The sequence below is a fragment of the Cajanus cajan genome, chromosome 6, assembly GCF_000230855.2.
Source record: "Cajanus cajan strain Asha chromosome 6, NIPB_CcT2T_4, whole genome shotgun sequence".
Classification (NCBI taxonomy): Eukaryota; Viridiplantae; Streptophyta; class Magnoliopsida; order Fabales; family Fabaceae; genus Cajanus; species Cajanus cajan.
In genome coordinates, this window is record NC_138522.1 from 46,306,091 (window position 1) to 46,327,724 (window position 21,634).

The window sequence follows — 21,634 nt, forward strand, 5'->3', positions numbered from 1 at the left end:
TTGGAACCACCTTTGCAAACCTCATTCGACATTCATCTATATTTTACCAATTTCTTTTACAAAGGTTACATAACAAACTAAAACAGAACAATAGTGATTATAGATTTCAAAACTTCTAAAACCACTGAGAAAGCAGATCAGATTGTCCCTTAATTAAAATATTCAATTGAATGACGTAGGCAATATCCTATTTGTTCCTCTAATCACAAGTCCTCTGGTGATTATACATCAACAATCCTACAGAAAGCTTTTCTTGTTATCTATAGCTTTAGATAAACTGATGCATAAGTTACCGCTTCAGTTTCTTGTTACGTTCAACAATAACTTGTACCCACATCAGAATCATGATTAGTTTGACAAGAGTCAATATTGGGCCTTCGGTTGTGATCACTAAGCCCATTTGCAGAAAAAGGTAGCAGGTTTATTGCATATCATTGGATCCAACGAGCTACAACACCCCATTCTCTTGTTACAATCCTTAGTTTCCTTTCCACCTCAACTCAGAGTGGAAATGTAGGATTTTTACCAAAAGTTCAGGGTAGAACAGGAAGTTGCACCTTGTCAAAGGAAAAGAAACTGACCCTTCCCTCTGTGACCAGGCAGATTTTCAAAGGAATGCCATCACACTGTCTTTCAAGGGCTTCAATTTCCGCTCTAGATGGCGGATGACCCCTAACAAAAGATACATGTTATAACTGATTAAATAGATTTCCATAAACTGATAACAAAAATGAAGGAAAAAAAAAAGGAAATTAGAGTTAAGAATAATTTTGCATAGCTATTATATCATAAGGATCAAATAATCAGTGCGAAAAATGAATAACCATACCGTGTGCGTAAGTGGTCCTAATTCCTCTTAGTTATGTTCTTGATTATTCATTATTCCATAAATTTCTGGATATCAGTATAAAGATCACTTGCCAATTATATTTCTGAATCTAGAGTGACCATATCATGAGTGATGAAGTAATTACCTAGATAAGTACAGTAGAAAACTCGGATCACCAGGGAAAGACTTTCTAAACCTGCTGTTCGGAAGATAAACATCAAAATCTGGCCTCAAATCATTAATCTGCAACTCACCAAATAACTTATTAATGGAAAACTCAGATTTGGAACCCATGTGTACTAGTTTGCTTTCTTCAGTAACTTCAAGGTCAACAGGTTTATGTGAACTTTTAATACTCTTCAAACTCCAAGCAACACCATGTCGCCCAACTATGTAGCCAAGAGACTTGAGATGCCTATAAACCTCAAACAGCTCCCAACAACATCCACTCTTCCTGTTAGAGACCTTTTCGTACATTTCTGTTAGAGATATGTTTCTACCACCTTTATCTAAAAGATGCAAGGCTCCTAATTCCATAAGATACCTGCCAAATCAGCCTTAATTAATATAATCACAAGTTCTCAAAACACATTACAAAAATTCGAGATATACTATCTTCTAACACGAACAAGTGTATTGCCTACTTACATAGTTTATTATTTAAGAATTATGCTACTCTTCCCTACTTACAAATTTCATAAAAATGTGTATATTTAAAAAGATAGCATATCACCTACAAAGTCTCCTCAATCGAAGAATAAATCTTGCCACTGCGAACGATTCCAGTTGTTACCCACGTTTTGCCATTCTTCTCAATGACTTCTCCCATTCCCATCTCTTCAATCCAACAGCTTTTGGATTTCACGTTCCTGGCAAACGAAATGCAAAATCTTCACTTAGAAAACCAGACTTAAGCAGGGGAAACAGATATGTAACTAATTTACAGTAAACAGATGTTTGACCTAAACTGCAACTTGGGCATAGAACTAGATGAAAAGTGAAGCTCCTCTTCATCACTTGCATTTTGCAAATAGACCTCATCATCACTATCTTCACTTGAAGAACATCCCCACGTCTTGTCTTCCATAGATCAAAAGCTGTTGTTTAAAATATCGACCAAAATCAAAAAACAGTTGTTAGGTTCGTTGACAGTAACTTCAGAAAGGGGTGAAAACTCAATAATGTTCCTACCTAAAATGTTGAATTATTCTTATATATAGAACATATGAGTAAAAAACATGGAAAAGAAAATGACCTCTAATTCACATGATCAACGTGGTTAAAATAGCGATCTTAGAGTAAAAATTGGGTTGCAGTATTGGGACAATAGGCCCAACGTTTCTTTTTATTTGTTTTTTAAATAAGAATTGCAATAATAAAAAAACTAAATACTAGAAATAGAAAGCATAACATTTAATATAATAAACTAAGTAATAGTAATAAAAAAAACTAAACTATTCTGGTGGTCACAACCCCGTATCATATGAGGTATTTCCTCATCCATTAACAAGGATTGTTTTATGAAAAATGTAAGTTCATTCAGCACTCAGGAACCTTGTTGCAATGTTGATACAGTTTGGCTTATTACATTTTAGAAGGCCACCAATTGAAGTTTTAGCATGATTTAGTTTATACAATGTTAGCTGTTGGGGTTATAATTTTTATGGACACAAAATGGGTCCACAGTAAATGGCTGTTATAAAGAGAAATTTTTAATGGTATTAGACTGTAGTAGACACTGATTAACTGATGGTCGATATTTGAGAAGAATCAAAGAGGATATGGAAGGATAAAACAATAAGAAGATTTCTGGCTAATGGAGCGACTGTTATTTTCCATGATAAGATGGGAACAAAAATTCATTGACGAAGCTGTAGACTTTCTAATGGAGACTGTAGATGATGATCCAGAATATAGTTACCTTGAGAAAGAAAAAGTTGGAACAGTTACACGAATGCTATTGGTTGTCCCACACCAAGATAGGATATTTTCAAATGCTAGGTTTCTTCACTCTGCTTACACATATATCCCACAAAGTAGAGCTCCCCCAGTATGTTATCTTTCTTTATTATCTGCTCATAATTTTTTTTTTCTTCCCAAAATAAGTTGGCATTTTTTTTTTCTTTTTTAAACAAAACAATAATTGATCATTGATCATTTTCTTCTTTTCATCTTTATAGATTGGTGCTCACTGCTCAAATAAAAGATTCTACTTTAAAGAGTATCAATGATTCCACATCAAACATATCTGGAATGAATTCCATTACATTCAAAATGACTAGAATCACATTTGTTACATTTTCGACTATTAGCATAATTGGTTTCAAGGTGTGAAAATTTACATCCACTTAGAAGAAACTATTGGTAGTTTCTCCATCAAACAAAATCAATTATGAAGTTTTATCTACTTAGGTTTATAATGATATATTCAAAATCAATTTTGATAACAAACTTCCAAATTAAAATGATCCAAGAATTACATGATCCCTGGGTTAAGAGGTTGGTTGTGGGATTTGCACGTACATCTGATTACAATGGGCCTAGAAAGCCAGATGGCCCTCATTATTTAATTCAAGAGATAGATTGTGAACTACCTGTTTCTCAGCCCGGTCTTCAATTAACGCACAACATTTTTGGGTCTTCTCCACCTATGCGGAATTTCGACCCTGCAAAATTGCTTACCGTAAGTTTTGCTTTTAGTTTTGTTCTTTCTTTATCATGAAATGCTCCCTCTTATCTCAACTTCCATGTTGAATAAATCTTCTAATATACATAATTTTCTTTTAATATAGGACTCTGGAAAGCTCAAACACTTGATATATTATTGAAACGCTTATGAGCAGAAAATCATCGTGTTCTCTTGTTTGCTCAGATGACCAAGATGCTGAATATTTTGGAGGTACTTTGAACATTTTACGGTGTTCAACCCTATGATGTTGATTGTGCATAAATCCAGGATTGTATAATTATGACATGTTCAAAGATGCAAAACACGGGTAAATACACAAATGAATGAACAAAATTAATCACTACAGGAGCCCTCTGGCATGAATTGATTTCCCTTCAATATGTTGATTACAACTTACATGAACTCATCTTACTAGGAGACCTACAAGTTGCATGTGTCTATGTACAAATATGTTTATGTACACACACATATCTAAGTATTGATTTTTTTTTTCTCTCTTGAAGATATTAAATGAGTTTGGTTTGATTTTGTTTTAACAAAATTGGAAACTTGGGTGTTCTGGGTAAGTTCAAATGTTCAATGATTTGAAAATGGAAACATTCCGATCATGATGGGTATCTATGCATAGAGCAAGGTTATCAATGGCGAATAACATTCTATGGCGGTGAGGCCAGAAATCCTTTATAACTCTATGGCGGATGCCATGGTAGCCTACGGCATGGCGGACAAAACTAAAAAAAAAATATATATATATATATATATATATATATTATAAAATAAAAAAAAGTTTTAAAACTGGAAGGAATTTGGTGTGGGGTTTTAAAACTGGATTAAAATTTAAAACTGAAAAAAAAGGGTTTTAGGAAGATTAAAACTGGAAAGAAAAACAGTAGGATTAAAACTGAAAAAACAAAAACCTAGTTTCGCCGGAGTACTGGGCCACCACGGTTCAGGTCGCCGGCCAGAAAGGGGACGAAGGGGTGGTGAACGGAGGTGATTAGGGGCAGTTTCGACTTCCGTAAGTGCTGTTCGCACTTCGTGGTTGCCGCAGTCGCTGCGTTTCAGGTGGCCGGAGTACTGCGTAAGAGCCGTAAGTGTCGCGTTTCAGGAAACGTTGGTCACCGGAGATGCTTAGGGCATGAGCTCCTCTTGAGGTGCAAAGAGACGCGACTGTGAGGGAGAAGAGAGATGAGACGCGGAGACAAGCACTAACCTAGGGCTCACTCCATTTGGGCCTGTTTCAAGCCCAAAAATAGGTTTTTTTATTATAAAAAAACCGTCATGACCGCCATGCCCGTTATACACCTTCACGGCGCCATGACCATGGCGGCCGCCATTTCCGATATGACGGAAGCCGCCATAAAGCTTCATATAACGGATGGCGAATAGCGGTTGAAGCTGAAACCGTTCCGTTTTTCCGTTATAACGGGGTTATAACCGATTTTTAGCATTTCTCATCTAAGTAAATCTCATTGGGTAACAGGCAAGTGGATTTTGATACAAAGCACAACAAAGAAGTATTTTGTGGTTTGGTAAAGGAGAATTAAAATTCCAAGGCTACATGGATGCAAACACTATAGGTGATGTCGATCGTCAAAGTAGGTAAAGTCAATCATCAGAGAAATACCATTTGTAACATTTGCATTGTTCGAACTTCTACTATTAGTTGGATGCCACATATACAAAAGATTGTTGTTTTATCTACTTACTAGTTTGAATTATCTTGATTCATCTGTGTAGTTTTTCTTTGATTATGATTGAGTTCTTTCTTTTGCTTTTATAATTGGGAATAACCCTTTGATGTTTTAAATGGATTTGTGATCTTTACTTCTAAATACGAAATTTGTTTTCCTCTTTTTATTCTTTTCATATTAAACTTAATTATGCAAAGCATTTGACTGCCTTTTATATAATCTTATGCACTTGGGGAATAATTAAGGGGTGTATTGGTTTAGGATTTCGTAGGATTTTAAAAGACTTTTTTTGAGTAAAAAAATCTATTGGTATTCAATCAGGATTTTATGTCACTTAAAAACAATCCAGTGGTATTCAATCTGAATTTTCAAGATTTTTTAAAGAGTCCATTAAAATCCATTAGTATTCATTTGAGATTTTTTACAACTTAAAAATAATCTATTGGTATTCAAAAATATAAGGATTTTAAAGGATTGTTGTGTGAGAGAGATTTTGAAGGACTTTCTAGTGTTATCTATAAATACCAAATTCATAAAACAATTCCATCCAAACCCATCGGATTTTGAAGGATTGTTTGAAGTGACTTTTCAAGAATTTTCAAGTGAATTTTTCATCTTTTTTTTTTCTATGCTTCTGTCTTCTCCATTTTTTCTCTGCTAATAATACTTTACTATTGTTCATTGCTCATATATAATATTGTAGTACTGTTCTCATCCCATTCCCCTATTTCGTGAAACTCCGATATGTAAATGATAGTGTCATTAATTAGTTCTATTTTTCTGTTCGTTCTCTTTAATTGACTTGCTTTATTTTATTCTATATAGTTGAATTTAATCCTTTATATAACACAAAAAAATGCTTAAAATTTCAACTTTTAAGTGATAATTTTTTTATAACACACGTCAAGAAAAGAAAAAGGTGAAAGATGAAATTGATATCATAATCTCTACAATATATATATATATATATATATATATATAAGATGAATTTGTTAGGGTTTCTGTGAGTAGAATGAGATGAAAATGAATTTTAGTTGGGGGAAGAACCCTCTCAACATAAAAACTACGATTTCTCTCCTTCCTTAAGTTTGTTACTCTTATCCCCTCCTTTTACGACTCAACAATTATTTTATTTTTTTTTACTATGAATTTTTCTTTTTATTTTTATATTGTGAAATTAGGACTTTTTTATATTTTAAAAAAAGAAAATTAACATATGACATTGCAATATCTAATTTTTTAGGGTTTAGGATCTATGTCTTCATTAACTTATTTTTTAAAAGAGGAAATATTGTTAAAATATTTGTTAGAATAATTTACATTTATAAATATCGTTAAAAATTATCATATAATATATAACTAAAATAATATATATATATATATATATATATATATATATACATATATATATATATATATATATTCTATATATCTAAATACTTATTCTTTAAATAATAATAATAATTATATATAATAATTATTATTATTATACTAATATTATATATATTGCATATGTAATTAGGTAAATATTTTTTTGGCAGATTGTAGATTTCCTGATCGATGCCAATTTTTAGCTCCATTTCGAGGTATAAGATATCATCTACAAAATTTTGCAGGTAAGGGTAATGATCCTGAAAATGAGAAAGAATTGTTCAATCTTCATCATGCGTCTTTCAGGAATGTGATCGAGAAAATATTTGGTATTTTTAAATTAAGGTTCACAATTTTTAAGTCAGCACCTCCATTTTTATTTAAGACACAAGTAGAACTTGTGTTAGTATGTGCAACACTACATAATTTTTTACGTAAAGAATGTCGTTCTGATGAATTTCTAATTGAAGTGGCAGATGAACCTTCATCTTCAACGTTACCAGTTAATGAAGATCATACTTTTGAACCTATTATTCAAACCCAGGAGCAAGAGCGAAAAGACGCTAATGTTTGGAGGACTAGTATAGATATGAATATGTGGGTGAATGCTATTTAAGAGGATAAGATATTATGAATAATAATTATTATTATTATTATTATTTATCTAGACATTATTATTTTTTATTATTTTTGTCTTTGACTCTTTTTAAATTTGAATGTGAAATTATTTTTGAAATCTTATCAAATGTCAAAAATCCACGAAAATTCTACAAAATCCCACAAAATCCATTAAAATTCTGATTTAAAAGTCTTGCAGAATCCATTAAAATCCTGATTTTAAATCTTGTAAAATCCTACAAAATCTTAAAAGTCATGAAAATCCTGCAAAGTCTTTTAAGAAAAAGCGTAATGGGTTTTTATCGAATGTAACTACCACGAAGGTAGGGTCAATTCAATTAGATACATTTTTATTCTCAAGAGGCAACAAAGATTACCATTGGTTAATTCACATTTTGTTTCGGTATGGAAGACAACCACCAGAGAACTCTAACTACTATCCAAACCCAAAACATTTATTAAGTGTCAACTATCCTATCTAAGGTCTAGAAGCTCCTATATATGCCATAGTTGTATCTCCAGCACAAATCACTTTTTTAGTGTTATGATCCCATAAATGATATTGTATACTTATTACCATTAATAGTCCTACAAATATCGATATTTATGATTGATATTGAGCACTTTTCGCAAACACGCACAATCTCTAAAATCATGGCATTTTAAATTACTCTTCCTTAACTTGGGAAGCAGTCAATCAGTCTCCCACCAAGATGGGTCAGTTGGCCTAAAGGTGATCAGCTTGAGGACATTAGCACGAAAGTGGTCAACCTGAAGATGATCGGCTTGCAATGTTTGGCTTGGATGTGATTGGTTTGGAGAGATTGGTCCAAAAGTGGTTGGCTTGGAATGATCATCTAGGGAGGTTGGTTAGACTTGGAGAGGTTAGTCCAAAATTGATCAGTTTTGGTGGTGGTTGCCTTAGAGGTGATCGGCCTAGAGGTGATCAGTCTTAAAATGATTAGTCCATAGGAGACTTGTACAGGACACATTCAAAATTGAAATCAACCAAAGCATACAATAAAAGTTAATCCATTAATCATCATTGAGTGAATCTCAATCCCAAAAACTTCTTTCTATAAATATTCTTCAATTTTAACCTAGAGATTATCTTTTTATCTTAACCTTCGTTAATCTTTTACAATCAAATGAAGTTTTTTTTTTTTATTCTTATTGACTAAATAAAATTTGGTAACAAAAAAACAATCTTACAAAAAAAAAACTATCACATTAAGTTTTTGGCGTCATTTTCTGGGATTATGCAATTTTGATTATCGATCGGTATGTGATTTGATCAAATTAAACAAAATTTTCTTTATTAGACTTTTTATGTTTTTATCTATTTTACTTTGATCGCTTGATATTTGTGTAGGGTTAATTATTACCATAAATTATTAAGATAAAGAAATGATTAATTAAATTCTTCGCTAACTGTTGATCAATGGCAAGGATTAGGATTCCGATTAAACCCTCGTTTTCCTGTAGTGCGAAACCCCCTTTTACAGTAAATATTTACTTTCCTCTGCCAACATCCGCTATTGTTGACATCAATACGGCAACAGAACTTTCGGCACCAATTTACAAGCAAATTCAACGGCTGCTTCAATTCCAAATGCTGCTGTGTCTTTTGAAGTTTGATCAGATCCAAAATTCAATTGGACGCGTAAAAGCCGCGTTTGAAGTCATTTTCAAATCAACAACAAAGGACAAGTCAAGGGTAGTTACTTTCTCGTACAGTTCAACTGTTCAAGGCATTTTATGAGGCCATTTTTTGTTTCTCTACTTTAAATTTTTTTAATTAAAATGATTCATGTTAATTTCCTAATTAATTAAGTACCAGTGGAACAATGTGCAGTTATTGTGTTCAATAATAGTGTTAAGAGTAAAATTCGTACGCTAATTTTTTTACTTTTATTAATTATTGTTATGTAATTTTTTATTTAAAAAATAAAGATTGATATGAACACCAAATGTAGATTGTTATGTAATTTTATTTCTCACTATTTGTTTCATTGTCTAATTGCTGTTGATATGTATCAAATCTATTATTAGTATAAATGTCTTTGTCAGCTACGTTCGCATTTATGATTTTGCTATGGAAATTTCAAGGAAGTTTCGAGTTTCGGTGGTTGCGGTATCACAAGGAGAAATAAATTTAAAAACTAAAACAACTTGTTTGTGTGGTGGAGGTCAATTATATACATAGAAAATACCTCCAAGATACCTTGAAATTTCAAGTTTTTATAGCTCAATTAGTCACTTCTACAAGATCCCTTCGATGCAAATTACATATTAAATATTTCAAACAATTTTACTATCTATGGCTAAAACATTTGTAACCCTTATCGAGTTAAGGAAACCGTTGATAAAATCGTATTAAGAATTAAGAACTAAATACAAGATAATAGAAGTTATAATTTAGTATAAAATACAATTATATAATACAAATCTATAAATACGACTATGGTATCAAAAAAAATCCAAGCTTGGATGTTGTTAAAAGTCAATATACGGAATACACAAAAAAACAACTTGATTAGATTAATATAAATACGATATAATCTAGTAAAAAATAAAATCACGTAGAAATTATCAAAAATTAAAAATTTGTTGGATATTTATGTATTTTTTTTATCCTTTATGTTTAATAATTCATATATGATTATAAATTATTTATACATCTCATTCCTCGTAATAAATAGAAATTCTCGATACATTTTCAATAAAAATATTCATAAATTTTTTCGGAAATGTAAGGCATAAAGTTTAGGCCTTTTTTTAAAAGTTCGATTTGACCTTGTTCAAAAGTCTATTTCGATGTTAATTTCATTATAAGGACAGAGACTTACATATTGATAGGCATATGGGACCGCAAAGCTAGATAAGTGAAACAGAGAGCGAGAGAGAGATAAAATGTACAACTTCACATTTAGCGTTTGAAAAACCAGTTGATAAATTAATTAAAAGTTGAACAACTAAAAAATTGACAAACTATGAACCGGAAGTTTAAATTTGACAAGCTACCTTCCTAAAGTAGAAGTATTTAATAAAGGAGGCTATTAAACCAGTTTTAAAATGTAAAATGAAATGAAAAAGATATATTTATAAATATTTTATAGAAATTCTATTTTTAAAAATAAAAATACCCTTTTAGAAAATATAATTTTAGTTTTCTCAAAAAAATAATTGTATACTCATTATTTTTCTCTTAAAGATATAATATTTTATCAAATGTTAAAATAAATGTAACAAGTATAATATGAAGAAAAAAAATACCTATATATATATAAGCAGAATTAAAATAATTTATATTTTTGTCCTCCACTTGTATTTATACTTTTAAATTGTAATAATCAATATTTTAACATTATAAATTTTTTATTTTCTGATAAAAAAAATTAGGTCAAGTAATAACTTTTGTTCGTAAAGTTACATCTTAGGTTTTGGATATTCGATAAAACGTCAATATTGAATATTTGAAGGAATATATGAATAAATTATGTGAACTAAACGATCATATATTATTAAAAAATAAAAAAAAATAGTAAATTAATTAAAATATTTAGTTTATTATTAGAAAACAACCAAAAATAGTATACTAAGTAAAATCACAGAGGGTTTAAAAAAAGAATTATAATCGTAGTGAATGTTTGGATTGAAGGAGTGAAATGAGATTTTATCCTAAATGTAAAAAAATAAAAGTTAAATTGTATCAAAACTTCAAAACAAAAAATAAGCTCATTAGTGTCAACATGGTGAAAAGTGGGCAACACTTACAAAATTGATGGAATAACACTAAGGCCAAGAAGACCAAGAGGTGATATATTAAAGGAAGCAAGAGGAATGGGTTAGTGTTGAAAAACCATAGGAGGAGTAAGCCTACTTTTGGGCCTTAGCTCCTAAGTTTTTATAGCATTTATTTTTATTCTTATTTTTGCCCTTATCTTTAATTTCCTATTTTACCCTTGTATTTTGGGGTGCTTAGGACTTAGAATTTATTTTTCTTGTATTTCACATTTTTCCTTTGTATTATGGGGTATTCTAGATAATTAGGTTTTTAATTTTGGGCTAGGGTGTTAATTAGAAGGTGATGCATGTTTTTTGGTGTCATTGGGTCTATTTTTTGTGTTAGAAAGGCTTAGGTCCAAGTGGAGGGCAAAGGTTGCATGGTCTTATCATGCACCTAGATATAACTAATCTAAACCCAAAGATTCCATCCTTGGCCACCAAGTTGCATCTAGGGTTCATTTGCATTTCATTTGGAATGCATTTGCCTACTCCAAATGCAACCCTAGATGCCTCCCCTCCTATAAATACCCAACACCTTACACCTTGTAAATACTTTGGAATTTATGATATTAAGAGAGTCTTTGTGCCTTAATATTCTTCCTTAGTCCCCTTGGTCATTTCGGCCACCTATCCTTCTCATCTTCACCGTGAGTGTTCTCACCTTTAGGAGTGACCTTCATCCATCAATGAAGTGAGCCAAAACCCTATAGTACCACCTTAGCATTTCATCAAACACCTAGCCTCCATAAACACCATTCGCCCATCTCCATCTCCAAGGCTAGAAACCTTGAGTTCCATTTTCCAAGGAGTCCGGTCATCCCTCTTTCACGCTCTTAACTCAATCCATGCAAGGAGGGTTGCCATCATGTGGTATCAGAGCCAATGGTTCTTCAAGGGTAATCTCTAGTCTATTTTGAGTCTTTTAAAAATCCGGTCATGTCATGGTGTCTTCTTGCTTGTCTTGAAGTTGTGCTTGATAGATCATATTCATGCTATATTCTCATGGTCTATGTGTCTTGTTTTGTTCATTGATTCATGCCATAAATTTCCTTATGAATCATCTTGGTGCCTAGGTTTCTTTGTAGGATCCGTCCATTTTTGTTTAAGTTTGGGTGGCTGGAAAATTTTGTGCATGATAAGAAAAATGATGATCATGTGTTTTTATTTTATAATCTATTAAGTTTTGTCATAAGAGTATGATTCTCCCTAATTTTTCTTGAAAGAAAAATCCAAATACACATGCCTAAAGACTTTCATGATCAAAATATGATATGCATGCTATATGTTTGTTGAAATGGTCATGGGATTTAGAGTGCTTTAGAGAGTCAGTCATGCATGCTAATTAATCCTAGCATGTTCCTTGATATTTAACCATTCATGTGTGATTTGTATCTTTGCACACATTGCAAAAATCGGCCATCTTGCTTTCCTTTTCCATTTGCACTTAATATGAACATGTTTTGCTTGATAATTTGAGGTTGAAAAGTGATTATATGTGCTTATTTTACTGCTGGACTTTATTACACAAAAAGCTCAAAGAAACTAAAATTATTGACTTATTAAGCCATCACTAATTGCTAAAAGGATACTCCAAATTTTTTGCTAATCAAAATCAACAAACACAAGTGTAAAACCCAAGCAAATGAGGAATATTAATATAAAAAAAAGCAAGAAAGTGGCTGGACATTATCATTAAAAAAAAAAAAAGTGCCAAAAAAAGTGAAAAAAAAATGCAAACAAAAGGGATCCTTTGCTAGACTTGTGGACTTTTGGACAATTTTTCCTACCTTAGCAATTGGAGTTATTCTTTGGACCTTTGGACTATGTTTTAGTGGCTGAATGAGACTTTAAAATTTAACATGTTAAGTGCAACATTTTATCAAACACTTGCTACTCAATTCTAGTGTCATTCTAGGAATTAATCTTTTGAGTACTTGCCTTTCTTAATGTGCCTTAATTTTAGTTTTTTGTGTCTTCTTTCTACTCTTAAGTTTTGTCACATATATCTCTACTTGAGTTTAGCCTTTTTAATTGTGCCTTTTTAGTTTTATTTCTTTGGACTCTTGTACTCTTGGGTGGTTTCTTCTTGATCTAGGTGTGGAAAGCTCCTAAAACTCATCACATACACTTTTGGTGAATTGATTGGAGGAGCTGTCCGATTTGATTCCAAGACCTTTGGAAGGATTTCTACTATCAAAAAGAGTGCATACACATTGAGAGGCTAACTTTTGGTTGTTCCTTGTGAAGGGGTGACAAGTGGGAGACTTGAAGACTCAATTTCTTGAATTGTTTTATCTTTTGCACCATTTCTTTTAGGCCACTTGTATTTGGCCTTTGTTTATTCATTTTTGGTTTGTAATTGGTCATTTCTAAACCTTTTCACTTTGGTTTTAGTTCGTGTAGTTGAAGGTGATTTGAAAACCTTCACCTAGGACTTCGACTAGAGTATGTTTTAAGTGCTTTCCTTGTTGCACGTTTTAAAGCTTTTAGTAGTATAATTGCTTAGGTCCTTACTTTGCTTCCAATTACGTTTAGAAGGCTTGCTTTTGCCTACTAGGGGTAACGTGCACACACACACTTCATTGTTGTGCCAAATTGTTTTGTAAGAAATTTTGAAAAGGCTTAGTGATTTTTACTTGATAAGGCTTGGTTATTAAGTGATTCTTTGTAGTCCACCTCCCTTTGAAAGTTCACTTTGTACACTTAGGCCTTTCCTACCTATCTTGCACTTTGAAAACCTTTTGTGAAAACCCTTTTATCACTCACTCTTTGTGAAAAACTTTTTCAACCTTTTTGAAAACAAATTTGTGAAAACCTTTTCTTGATCAAAGATGAGTGATCATTCTAGTGTTCATGGTCATAATTCTTGTAGTACTAGGTCTAGTGTTAGGGATGAACTTAGGCAACTAAAAGAGTACCTAAGAAAAAAAGAAGAGGAAAATATAAAAAGAGAGGAAGAGTTGAGAAGAAAAGAAAAAGAGTTTGAAAAAAATAATGCGGAAATAAAAAGGTTACTTGCAAAATTAGTTGAGAGGAGAGAAACTAGTGGATCCAAACCTAGGGTTGTCTCAACTAGGTATCAAAATTCCAAAGAGGTTAGAATCCCTAAGAGTATGCATGAGGAAGAAAATACAAAAAGAGAGGATGAACTTAGAAGAAAAGAAAAACAAAAGAAAATAGAAAAGAAAGAAAAAATGAAGAAAAGTATAGAGAAAGTTCAAGAGTGGTTAGAAAATGAAACACAACCAACACTCTTAGAGAATAGTAAGGAGGATAATGTTTCCTCCAAAGGGCTTATGCTTGAAGAGAGTCACTTTCCTATTGAAAATGATTTAAAAGAAACTCTTTTTATTCATCAAGACCTTAACTCTTTCTCTCACATTGCCACTAGTCATGAAGTGGAGATTCAAAAACAAGTCCTTTTTAAAGAAAAAGAATCTCAACTTCAAGATTTAGTGAAGAAGAAGTGGACTTCACTTAGTCCCACTTCTTGTGCTACTTCCTTGGTGGTGCCCAAGGAAGATAAGCCTTCCTTCTTTAAGACTTTCTCCACTTTAGTTCCCTTCATAAAGCACCCAACTTTAGATTTGTATGATTTGTTGGATACATCTCATGGTGTCCTATTTTCTATTTTTGATCTTGAGGGAAGTTCAAACTTATTTGAACTTAACTTGGATACTTCCCTACAAGACAAACTTAGATTATATGAGTTTTCTAAACTCCTCTTAGCACCTTTTTCTCATATGTATCTAATGCAATACAAAGTTGTTTAGGTAATTTTTTAGTTAAGTTTTCTTTATTTTCCAATACATACCTAGGTCATTACATTGGGCACTTCCAACAAGATATTTTAGTTTTTAGGACTAATACATTAGTGTGCTATAGTTTTAGTCTTTTTATCTTTTTAGGTTTTAGTTATACACCTAGACTTCACCATGGGGAGGATCCTATCCTTAACATTAGAGAGTCTAGTCCTTTTAATTTAGACAATCTTTTTAGCATTTTTAGTAGAACTCCTCTTAGGATACACTTTCCATTTCTATCATATACTATTACCTCTAATGCTTATTTTTATGTTTTTGTTGGTCATGATGCCCACCATGAGGAACCTCTTGATTTGAGGTCAAATCCTTTTCAAGAGGGAGGGAATGATGGAATAACACTAAGGCCAAGAAGACCAAGAGGTGATATATTGAAGGAAGCAAGAGGAATGGGTTAGTGTTGAAAAACCATAGGAGGAGTAAGCCTACTTTTGGGCCTTAGCTCCTAAGTTTTTATAGCATTTATTTTTATTCCTATTTTTGCCCTTATCTTTAATTTCCTATTTTACCCTTGTATTTTGGGGTGCTTAGGACTTAGAATTTATTTTCCTTGTATTTCCCATTTTTCCTTTGTATTATGGGGTGTTCTAGATAATTAGGTTTTTAATTTTGGGCTAGGGTGTTAATTAGAGGGTGATGCATGTTTTTTGGTGTCATTGGGTCTATTTTTGGTGTTAGAAAGGCTTAGGCCCAAGTGGAGGGCAAAGGTTGCATGGTCTTATCATGCACCTAGATATAACTAATCTAAACCCAACGATTCCATCCTTGGCCACCAAGTTGCATCTAGGGTTCATTTGCATTTCATTTGGAATGCATTTGCCTACTCCAAATGCAACCCTAGATGCCTCCCCTCCTATAAATACCCAACACCCTACACCTTGTAAATACTTTGGAATTTATGATATTAAGAGAACCTTTGTGCCTTAATATTCTTCCTTAGTCCCCTTGGTCATTTCGGCCACCTATCCTTCTCATCTTCACCGTGAGTGTTCTCACCTTTAGGAGTGGCCTTCATCCATCAATGAAGTGAGCCAAAACCCTAGAGTACCACCTTAGCATTTCATCAAACACCTAGCCTCCATAAACACCATTCGCCCATCTCCATCTCCAAGGCTAGAAACCTTGAGTTCCATGATCCAAGGAGTCCGGTCATCCCTCTTTCACGCTCTTAACTCAATCCATGCAAGGAGGGTTGCCATAAAAAATCATATACTTAAACATTATTGTCGTGCAATTATACACAAAAATACGTGATAGAATTGGCCGAAACAAAAGAAATCTTACAACTTTGGTAGGATAGAAAAAATGTATGAGTAATAGATGGATAAAAATTGAGGAGTAAAATAAAATGAAAATAGAAATGTTTGATTTATAAAAAAAATTTGATTATTTTTAAAATTTAAAACAATTCCGCGTATAAAAAACAAACAAGAATTGATTATCAATCACCTTATCAAGGTTTAAAATCATGTATAAAAAACAAACAAGAATTGATTATCAATCACCTTATCAAGGTTTAAAATCATGTATATTATTCATTTTTGCGGTGTTTTTACAAAGAAATAAAAAGGTGTATAACTCACAGGTAACGGACATTGCCGTAGGTCTCAGTATCGATTGACAAACGTGAGGCATTGATGGGAGACACGACAGAATATTTTTTTATTTTTAAGCATTACTTTAGAAATTGTTTTGCGTGTGACTCTTCTAAATCTAAAAACTTGTCAATATTCAACTAACGTGTGTTTAGTTTATCTTATTTTTTAGAATATTTTTATTATCAAATTGTAATCCTTAGACTAATGGCACTCCTAATATTTAGAAAATAAATAAATAGAAGCAAGTGAAAATTTCAAATCCCGCATGATAATTGGCTCGGCTCAACGTGAAAGTTAACATTATTTGCCGTCCATCCAAAGTAAAGTATCGGCACCAACTTTTTTTTTTTTTTTTTTATATTATTGTGAGTCAGAAGTCTTATCTTGACAAGTGACAACAAACGTCATTATTCATGACAAAAGAATGAAAAGATAGCACAAAACAGTGCTGTCTCATACCATCCCATTTCTCTCATTCAGTGCTTGTTTGATTTTTTATTAAGATCTTCAATTATAATTGGGATAAAAAGTTCTTTCATAACTTTATACCCACAATATTTTAATGATCTAAATTGAAACTTAAACACGGTATTATTAGTCTACTTCAGCCTCAGGGGTATTAATATTTAGGCAAGAGAAATGATTATTTCTCCAAAACTTATTCATGATAAAATAAGAGAAAAAATAATAATTTATAAAACATACACATATTTCAATAATATTATAAAGGTCTTTTGAATGATGACCAAAAATAAAACTCTCATAGAAGTGATTGACTAATTTTAAAGATGAATAGGAAGATTTTTCGAAATATATAGCACTCTTCTTTTGGTAAACTTATACCAATGACAATTAGTGTGTAACTTAAGAATTACCATGTTGAATCTTAAAATCGATATCTACTTATGATGATAGACACGTTACACATGTAATTGAGTTATTGTAGACCCAATCTAATATAATTACTTTGAGTCTTGAGTGATGTTCCCTATTATAGACATGCTATTCAATTCCAACATAAGGTGTTTGGGTGAAGAAGATTAAGGGGGAAAAGAAAGTAAAAAATGTTAGAATAGTGGATTTGAACTTAACTTAACCCAACAAAATCGACTTATAATGTAAGGATTACTCTTCAATAGGCTTATTTTTAGTTGATGTGGGACTTTAATTTTTTTCAATACACCTCTCACGTCCAGCACTATTGGCCCTTTTTAATTATTTAAGATTGGCGGAACTTAAGATTGGCGGAACTTGAGTTTTTTTCAAAACACCCTCTCACGTCCATGGTACATATATCAATTTAGAGTGGATCTAGATAGCTCTGATATCATCTTAGAATAATAGATTTGAGTCTAACTCAACTCTACAAAACTGACTTATAAGATAAAGATTGTTCTCTACTTATATACTCTTGAATTATTTTATCTCTAATCGATATAGGACTTGAGTTTTTTCTAATACACCCCCTCACATCCAGCACTATTGAACTTACTACATGGATAAATTGTGAGTGGCCATATTTAATGATATAAGATTGATGGGACTTGAATTTTCCTCGATAAAACACTTTGTTTTTTTTTATGCATTGTTGTTTTGACTAAAATGGAGAGGAAGGATTCTCCAATGAAGAAAAATAGGATGATAAGTGCTCAAATTGCATATTTTTATGCTTAATTTGGCACTCTTTTTGGGAGAGATATTAGTACTTTTGGTTGTATTTGACCCTCCAAATAGATGAACTAAGATTAATCTAAGGAGTTACAAGAGTGTAGTTTCTTTGGTTGAAAATATTTCCTTTTTGTGTAGATTTTGATGAAGTTGGAAATCCAAGGCTATAGCCCCAAAGCCAAAGCTGCAGCCACGAATCCTGAAGCAAAAAGAGGTATTCCAGAGAGTTGAAGCTTTAGCCATGAAACCAGAGCTCCATCCTTGGAACATTTTGGGCAGTCCAGAAATTCAGAGCTACAGCCCCCATTCCAGAGCTGCAGCCTTGGGTTAAAAATCCAAACTTTCACTTGGACAGGACGTATTTTAGGGCACGAAAGGAAGGAAAAAAGGTGACCGAACAGAAACAGAAAAAAATGAAACAAAAGAAACACAGAGAGAAAGATCACCCAGGAGAAGAGGAGAGCTTGAAGATTAGACTTGAAGATTGGCTTGCTTGGGAACGAGGATCCATCTTCATTTCTTCTCTTCTATTGTGTAAACTCATCTTTTTATTTGCTATGGCCCTCACCATGAGTGGCTAGTTTCTCTTGGGTTGGATTCAATGTAACTACTAACTCTATTTCTTCTTAGATCTATATGATATTCAGTTCTATTACTTGTGTTTGATTCTTCTCTTAATGCTTAATCCGGTTTGATCACCCGTTTTATGATATTAGGTTTTTGAACTTTGTTGGGAAACATTTTCAAAACCCGAACTGAATCATTCACCTAATAATCTCTTGTTCTAGGAATAGACTTGATTTTGTTAGCCATTTTGGTTCAAGTTATTGTCTTAATGCAAGGTGTTAATCTTAAATCATAGAGGAATCATGTTTAGGGTTAACCACCTTAGGGCTCAACTTTGAGGAATCTGGTTAAGCTAATTATTGAACATGGAAGTGATAGAAGTGGAGTCATATTTATTTGATGAAGATTAAAAGAGTTAGAAAGTACATTTGAATCCAATCTCTTTCTCATATAAGGTTTTCTGTTACATTCATACTTTTGCTTTTAATTGCTTTATTATAAACTTAAATCAACATTTCATTCATGTTCTCTGTAAACAAGAAAGGAAATTACTAGTATTCCCAAATCCCTGAGGACGATATCAAATTACTACAACGAAGCTTGGTCCGCTTGCCAAGAGTGAAAAACCCTTCACCATAGGACCAAGAGATCCATGAAATGGAGGTGGGAGGAAAGGAATAACAATCAGGTCACTCTAAATTATTCACTCTAAAAAAGTAATATAAATAATATAAATAAAAAGTTCATACTATCCTTATTTTGAGGTAATATCTAGTATTCAGAGTTTGCCTCGAAATATTTTTTATGGATTCTATCATTTCACCAATTCGAACCAAAGTTTTTTTAAATAAATGAAAAAAGAAAATCAAAAATAGAAACAAATCCTATGTACAATAATAAAAAAATAAATTTTCCGCAATGATGGCTCTGGCCCATATTTCAAATTCCGATATGGGCGAAAGCCTGTATCTCACTGATGGCTCTGGCCCCCCCAGATGGCACTATTGCCTCACCAACTAGCTAATCAGACGCGAGCCCCTCCTCGGGCGGATTCCTCCTTTTGCTCCTCAGCCTACGGGGTATTAGCAGCTGTTTCCAGCTGTTGTTCCCCTCCCAAGGGTAGGTTCTTACGCGTTACGGGAAGGTTTGGCACCTCGATGTCGGCTCTTCGCCACCTGGGGCTACAAAAAAGCGTTTGCAAGAATGATTGCTTTGTTCACTAGCTTACGCTCTGACCCGAGTAGCATGGGGCACGTGGAATCCCGAAGTTACGGGGCTATTTTGCCGAGACAGTCTGCTCAGGGTTCCAAACTCAACGTATAGATATCTATATCTATCTAGATAAAGATATCTATTATTTTGGTATGTTATTTCACAAGAAAAAAAAGAAGAAAACCCGGGATCGGTTGAATTTCAAGTATTCCATTTTACCAATAGAATACGAAGACTTACTTCACATTTTGAACTTGTAAATTATGGCCAATACGGGGTATATAAGCAGTAATTTCAAATCCAGTATCCATTATTATTACTGATCAATAAATATATATATATATAAAGCGAGGAGGGGGTAAAAACTATAAAAAATGTAAAAACAACTCAAATTCCCTGTACAAAATGCTACATATTAAACATTTTTTTTTATGACATCAAACATCTTAATAATAATTACTACCTCTTCTCCAAATTTACAAAATAGTTTAGTCCTCTTTAAAACATGCAATATAATATGTTTCAAGTATTAATTTTTTTTACAAAATTATTTTTATTAAACATATTCTTTGAGTTCAAAAGTAAGTAAAATCCATTAAATTTGTCTTGGAATATAAATAGTCTCATTTTTTTTTGTTAGAATACAAAAATTTTAAAAACATGTATTAAGTATATCGCTATTTTCATAATAGAATTTTGGAGAGAACTAAAAAATTTAAGACACGATCTAAATTTTAAAAAAAAAATGAACAAGTTATTTAAATTTTATAATTAAAAAAAAGAGAGAGAGAGAGAAATGAGGTAAAATATTTTTTATCGCACACAGGCGCTGGAGCATAATTTTTCATTTCTTATCTTTGTTTGATCTCCGTATACGATTCCACTTCCACATGTGGACATGAATTTAATATTCTTCCTCCATTACTTTTCCATATCTGTCAGCAATCAGAACTCCAATAGCATGTGCAACCGCGCATATGAATTTTCTCATGGAAGCAAGAAATAAACAAATACTCGGAAGTAATCGAAGTTTCCTCAACCTCTCTCGCTTAATTTGATTTTATTTATGTTCACATATATATCATAGCAGCTTTTCTAAGATTGTATCGGTATGGTGGTTAAGGATACATAGCGATAAACATTGAAACAGAGAGAGAGCTAATAAAGAGAGGAGGCAGAGGAAAGTGGAAAAGTACCTTGATTCCCTGCTTAATCTGCTCGGCTTCGGAGCGCTTGTCAAGATCGGCGACCATGCGGAAGCGGCGGCGGCGGTTCTTGACGAGCGCGACGGCGGAACGCCATCGGCGGAGAGCTTCGAGGGAGGGATTCTTGTGGTGGAGCTCGAAATCCTTGAGGAGGCGACTCTCCATATTCAGAGAGAAGAGGAGAGAGGAAGAGAGGTGTTGGTTTGTGAGAGTGTTGGAGAGGCCAGCGAGGGAAGCGAGGAGTGACGTGGCGCGGGGTTTGAGAAGGTGGTGCAGTGGCCCAATACATACATAAAAAGGGAAGGGAAGGGAGTTTTTTATTAAGAAGGATGTGGCCTTGACAACACCATGGTACGGAGAATTTGCTATGCACCATTTGGTTTATATAGATAGAAGGAGACCGCCTGCTACACCAAAGTTTTACTTTTTACCATCACCACAAATACAAATTAATATCACTTTTAATTTATAAGAGAAAGAGACGCTATATGTAGCTCTAAATATTTTTTTAAAAATAAAATATATAATAGTGTAAACATTTATTTAGGATCGATTAATAATTATTATTAAAAA

At 32.7% G+C, this 21,634-nt stretch overlaps 1 protein-coding gene and 1 long non-coding RNA gene across 6 annotated transcripts; one reads left to right on the forward strand and one right to left on the reverse strand.

The window, feature by feature from the left end:
- LOC109796162 (uncharacterized) lies at nt 1-21,427 on the reverse strand. Of its 5 annotated transcripts, XM_083077236.1 has the most exons (7): nt 4,436-5,272; nt 3,424-3,495; nt 1,792-1,926; nt 1,567-1,698; nt 975-1,373; nt 830-894; nt 532-672 (listed from the first exon to the last, which is right to left on the reverse strand). In XM_083077236.1, exons 3-6 carry the CDS (start codon nt 1,914-1,916, stop codon nt 873-875), a joined length of 678 nt encoding a protein of 225 aa, XP_082933362.1. In that variant the 5' UTR covers nt 1,917-1,926; nt 3,424-3,495; nt 4,436-5,272; the 3' UTR covers nt 532-672; nt 830-872. The 5 variants fall into 5 exon arrangements, with proteins under 5 accessions (XP_082933360.1, XP_020211409.1, XP_082933361.1 ...); XM_083077234.1 differs by lacking the exons at nt 830-894; nt 4,436-5,272 and adding an exon at nt 21,053-21,427 and having other exon boundaries at nt 1-672; XM_020355820.3 differs by lacking the exon at nt 830-894 and having other exon boundaries at nt 1-672; nt 4,436-5,269.
- LOC145959102 (uncharacterized) lies at nt 3,376-5,226 on the forward strand. Its single transcript, XR_014434727.1, has 2 exons — nt 3,376-3,512; nt 3,622-5,226. It is a non-coding gene; the product is annotated as an uncharacterized LOC145959102 (long non-coding RNA).
- Nucleotides 21,428-21,634: the final 207 nt, after the last annotated feature.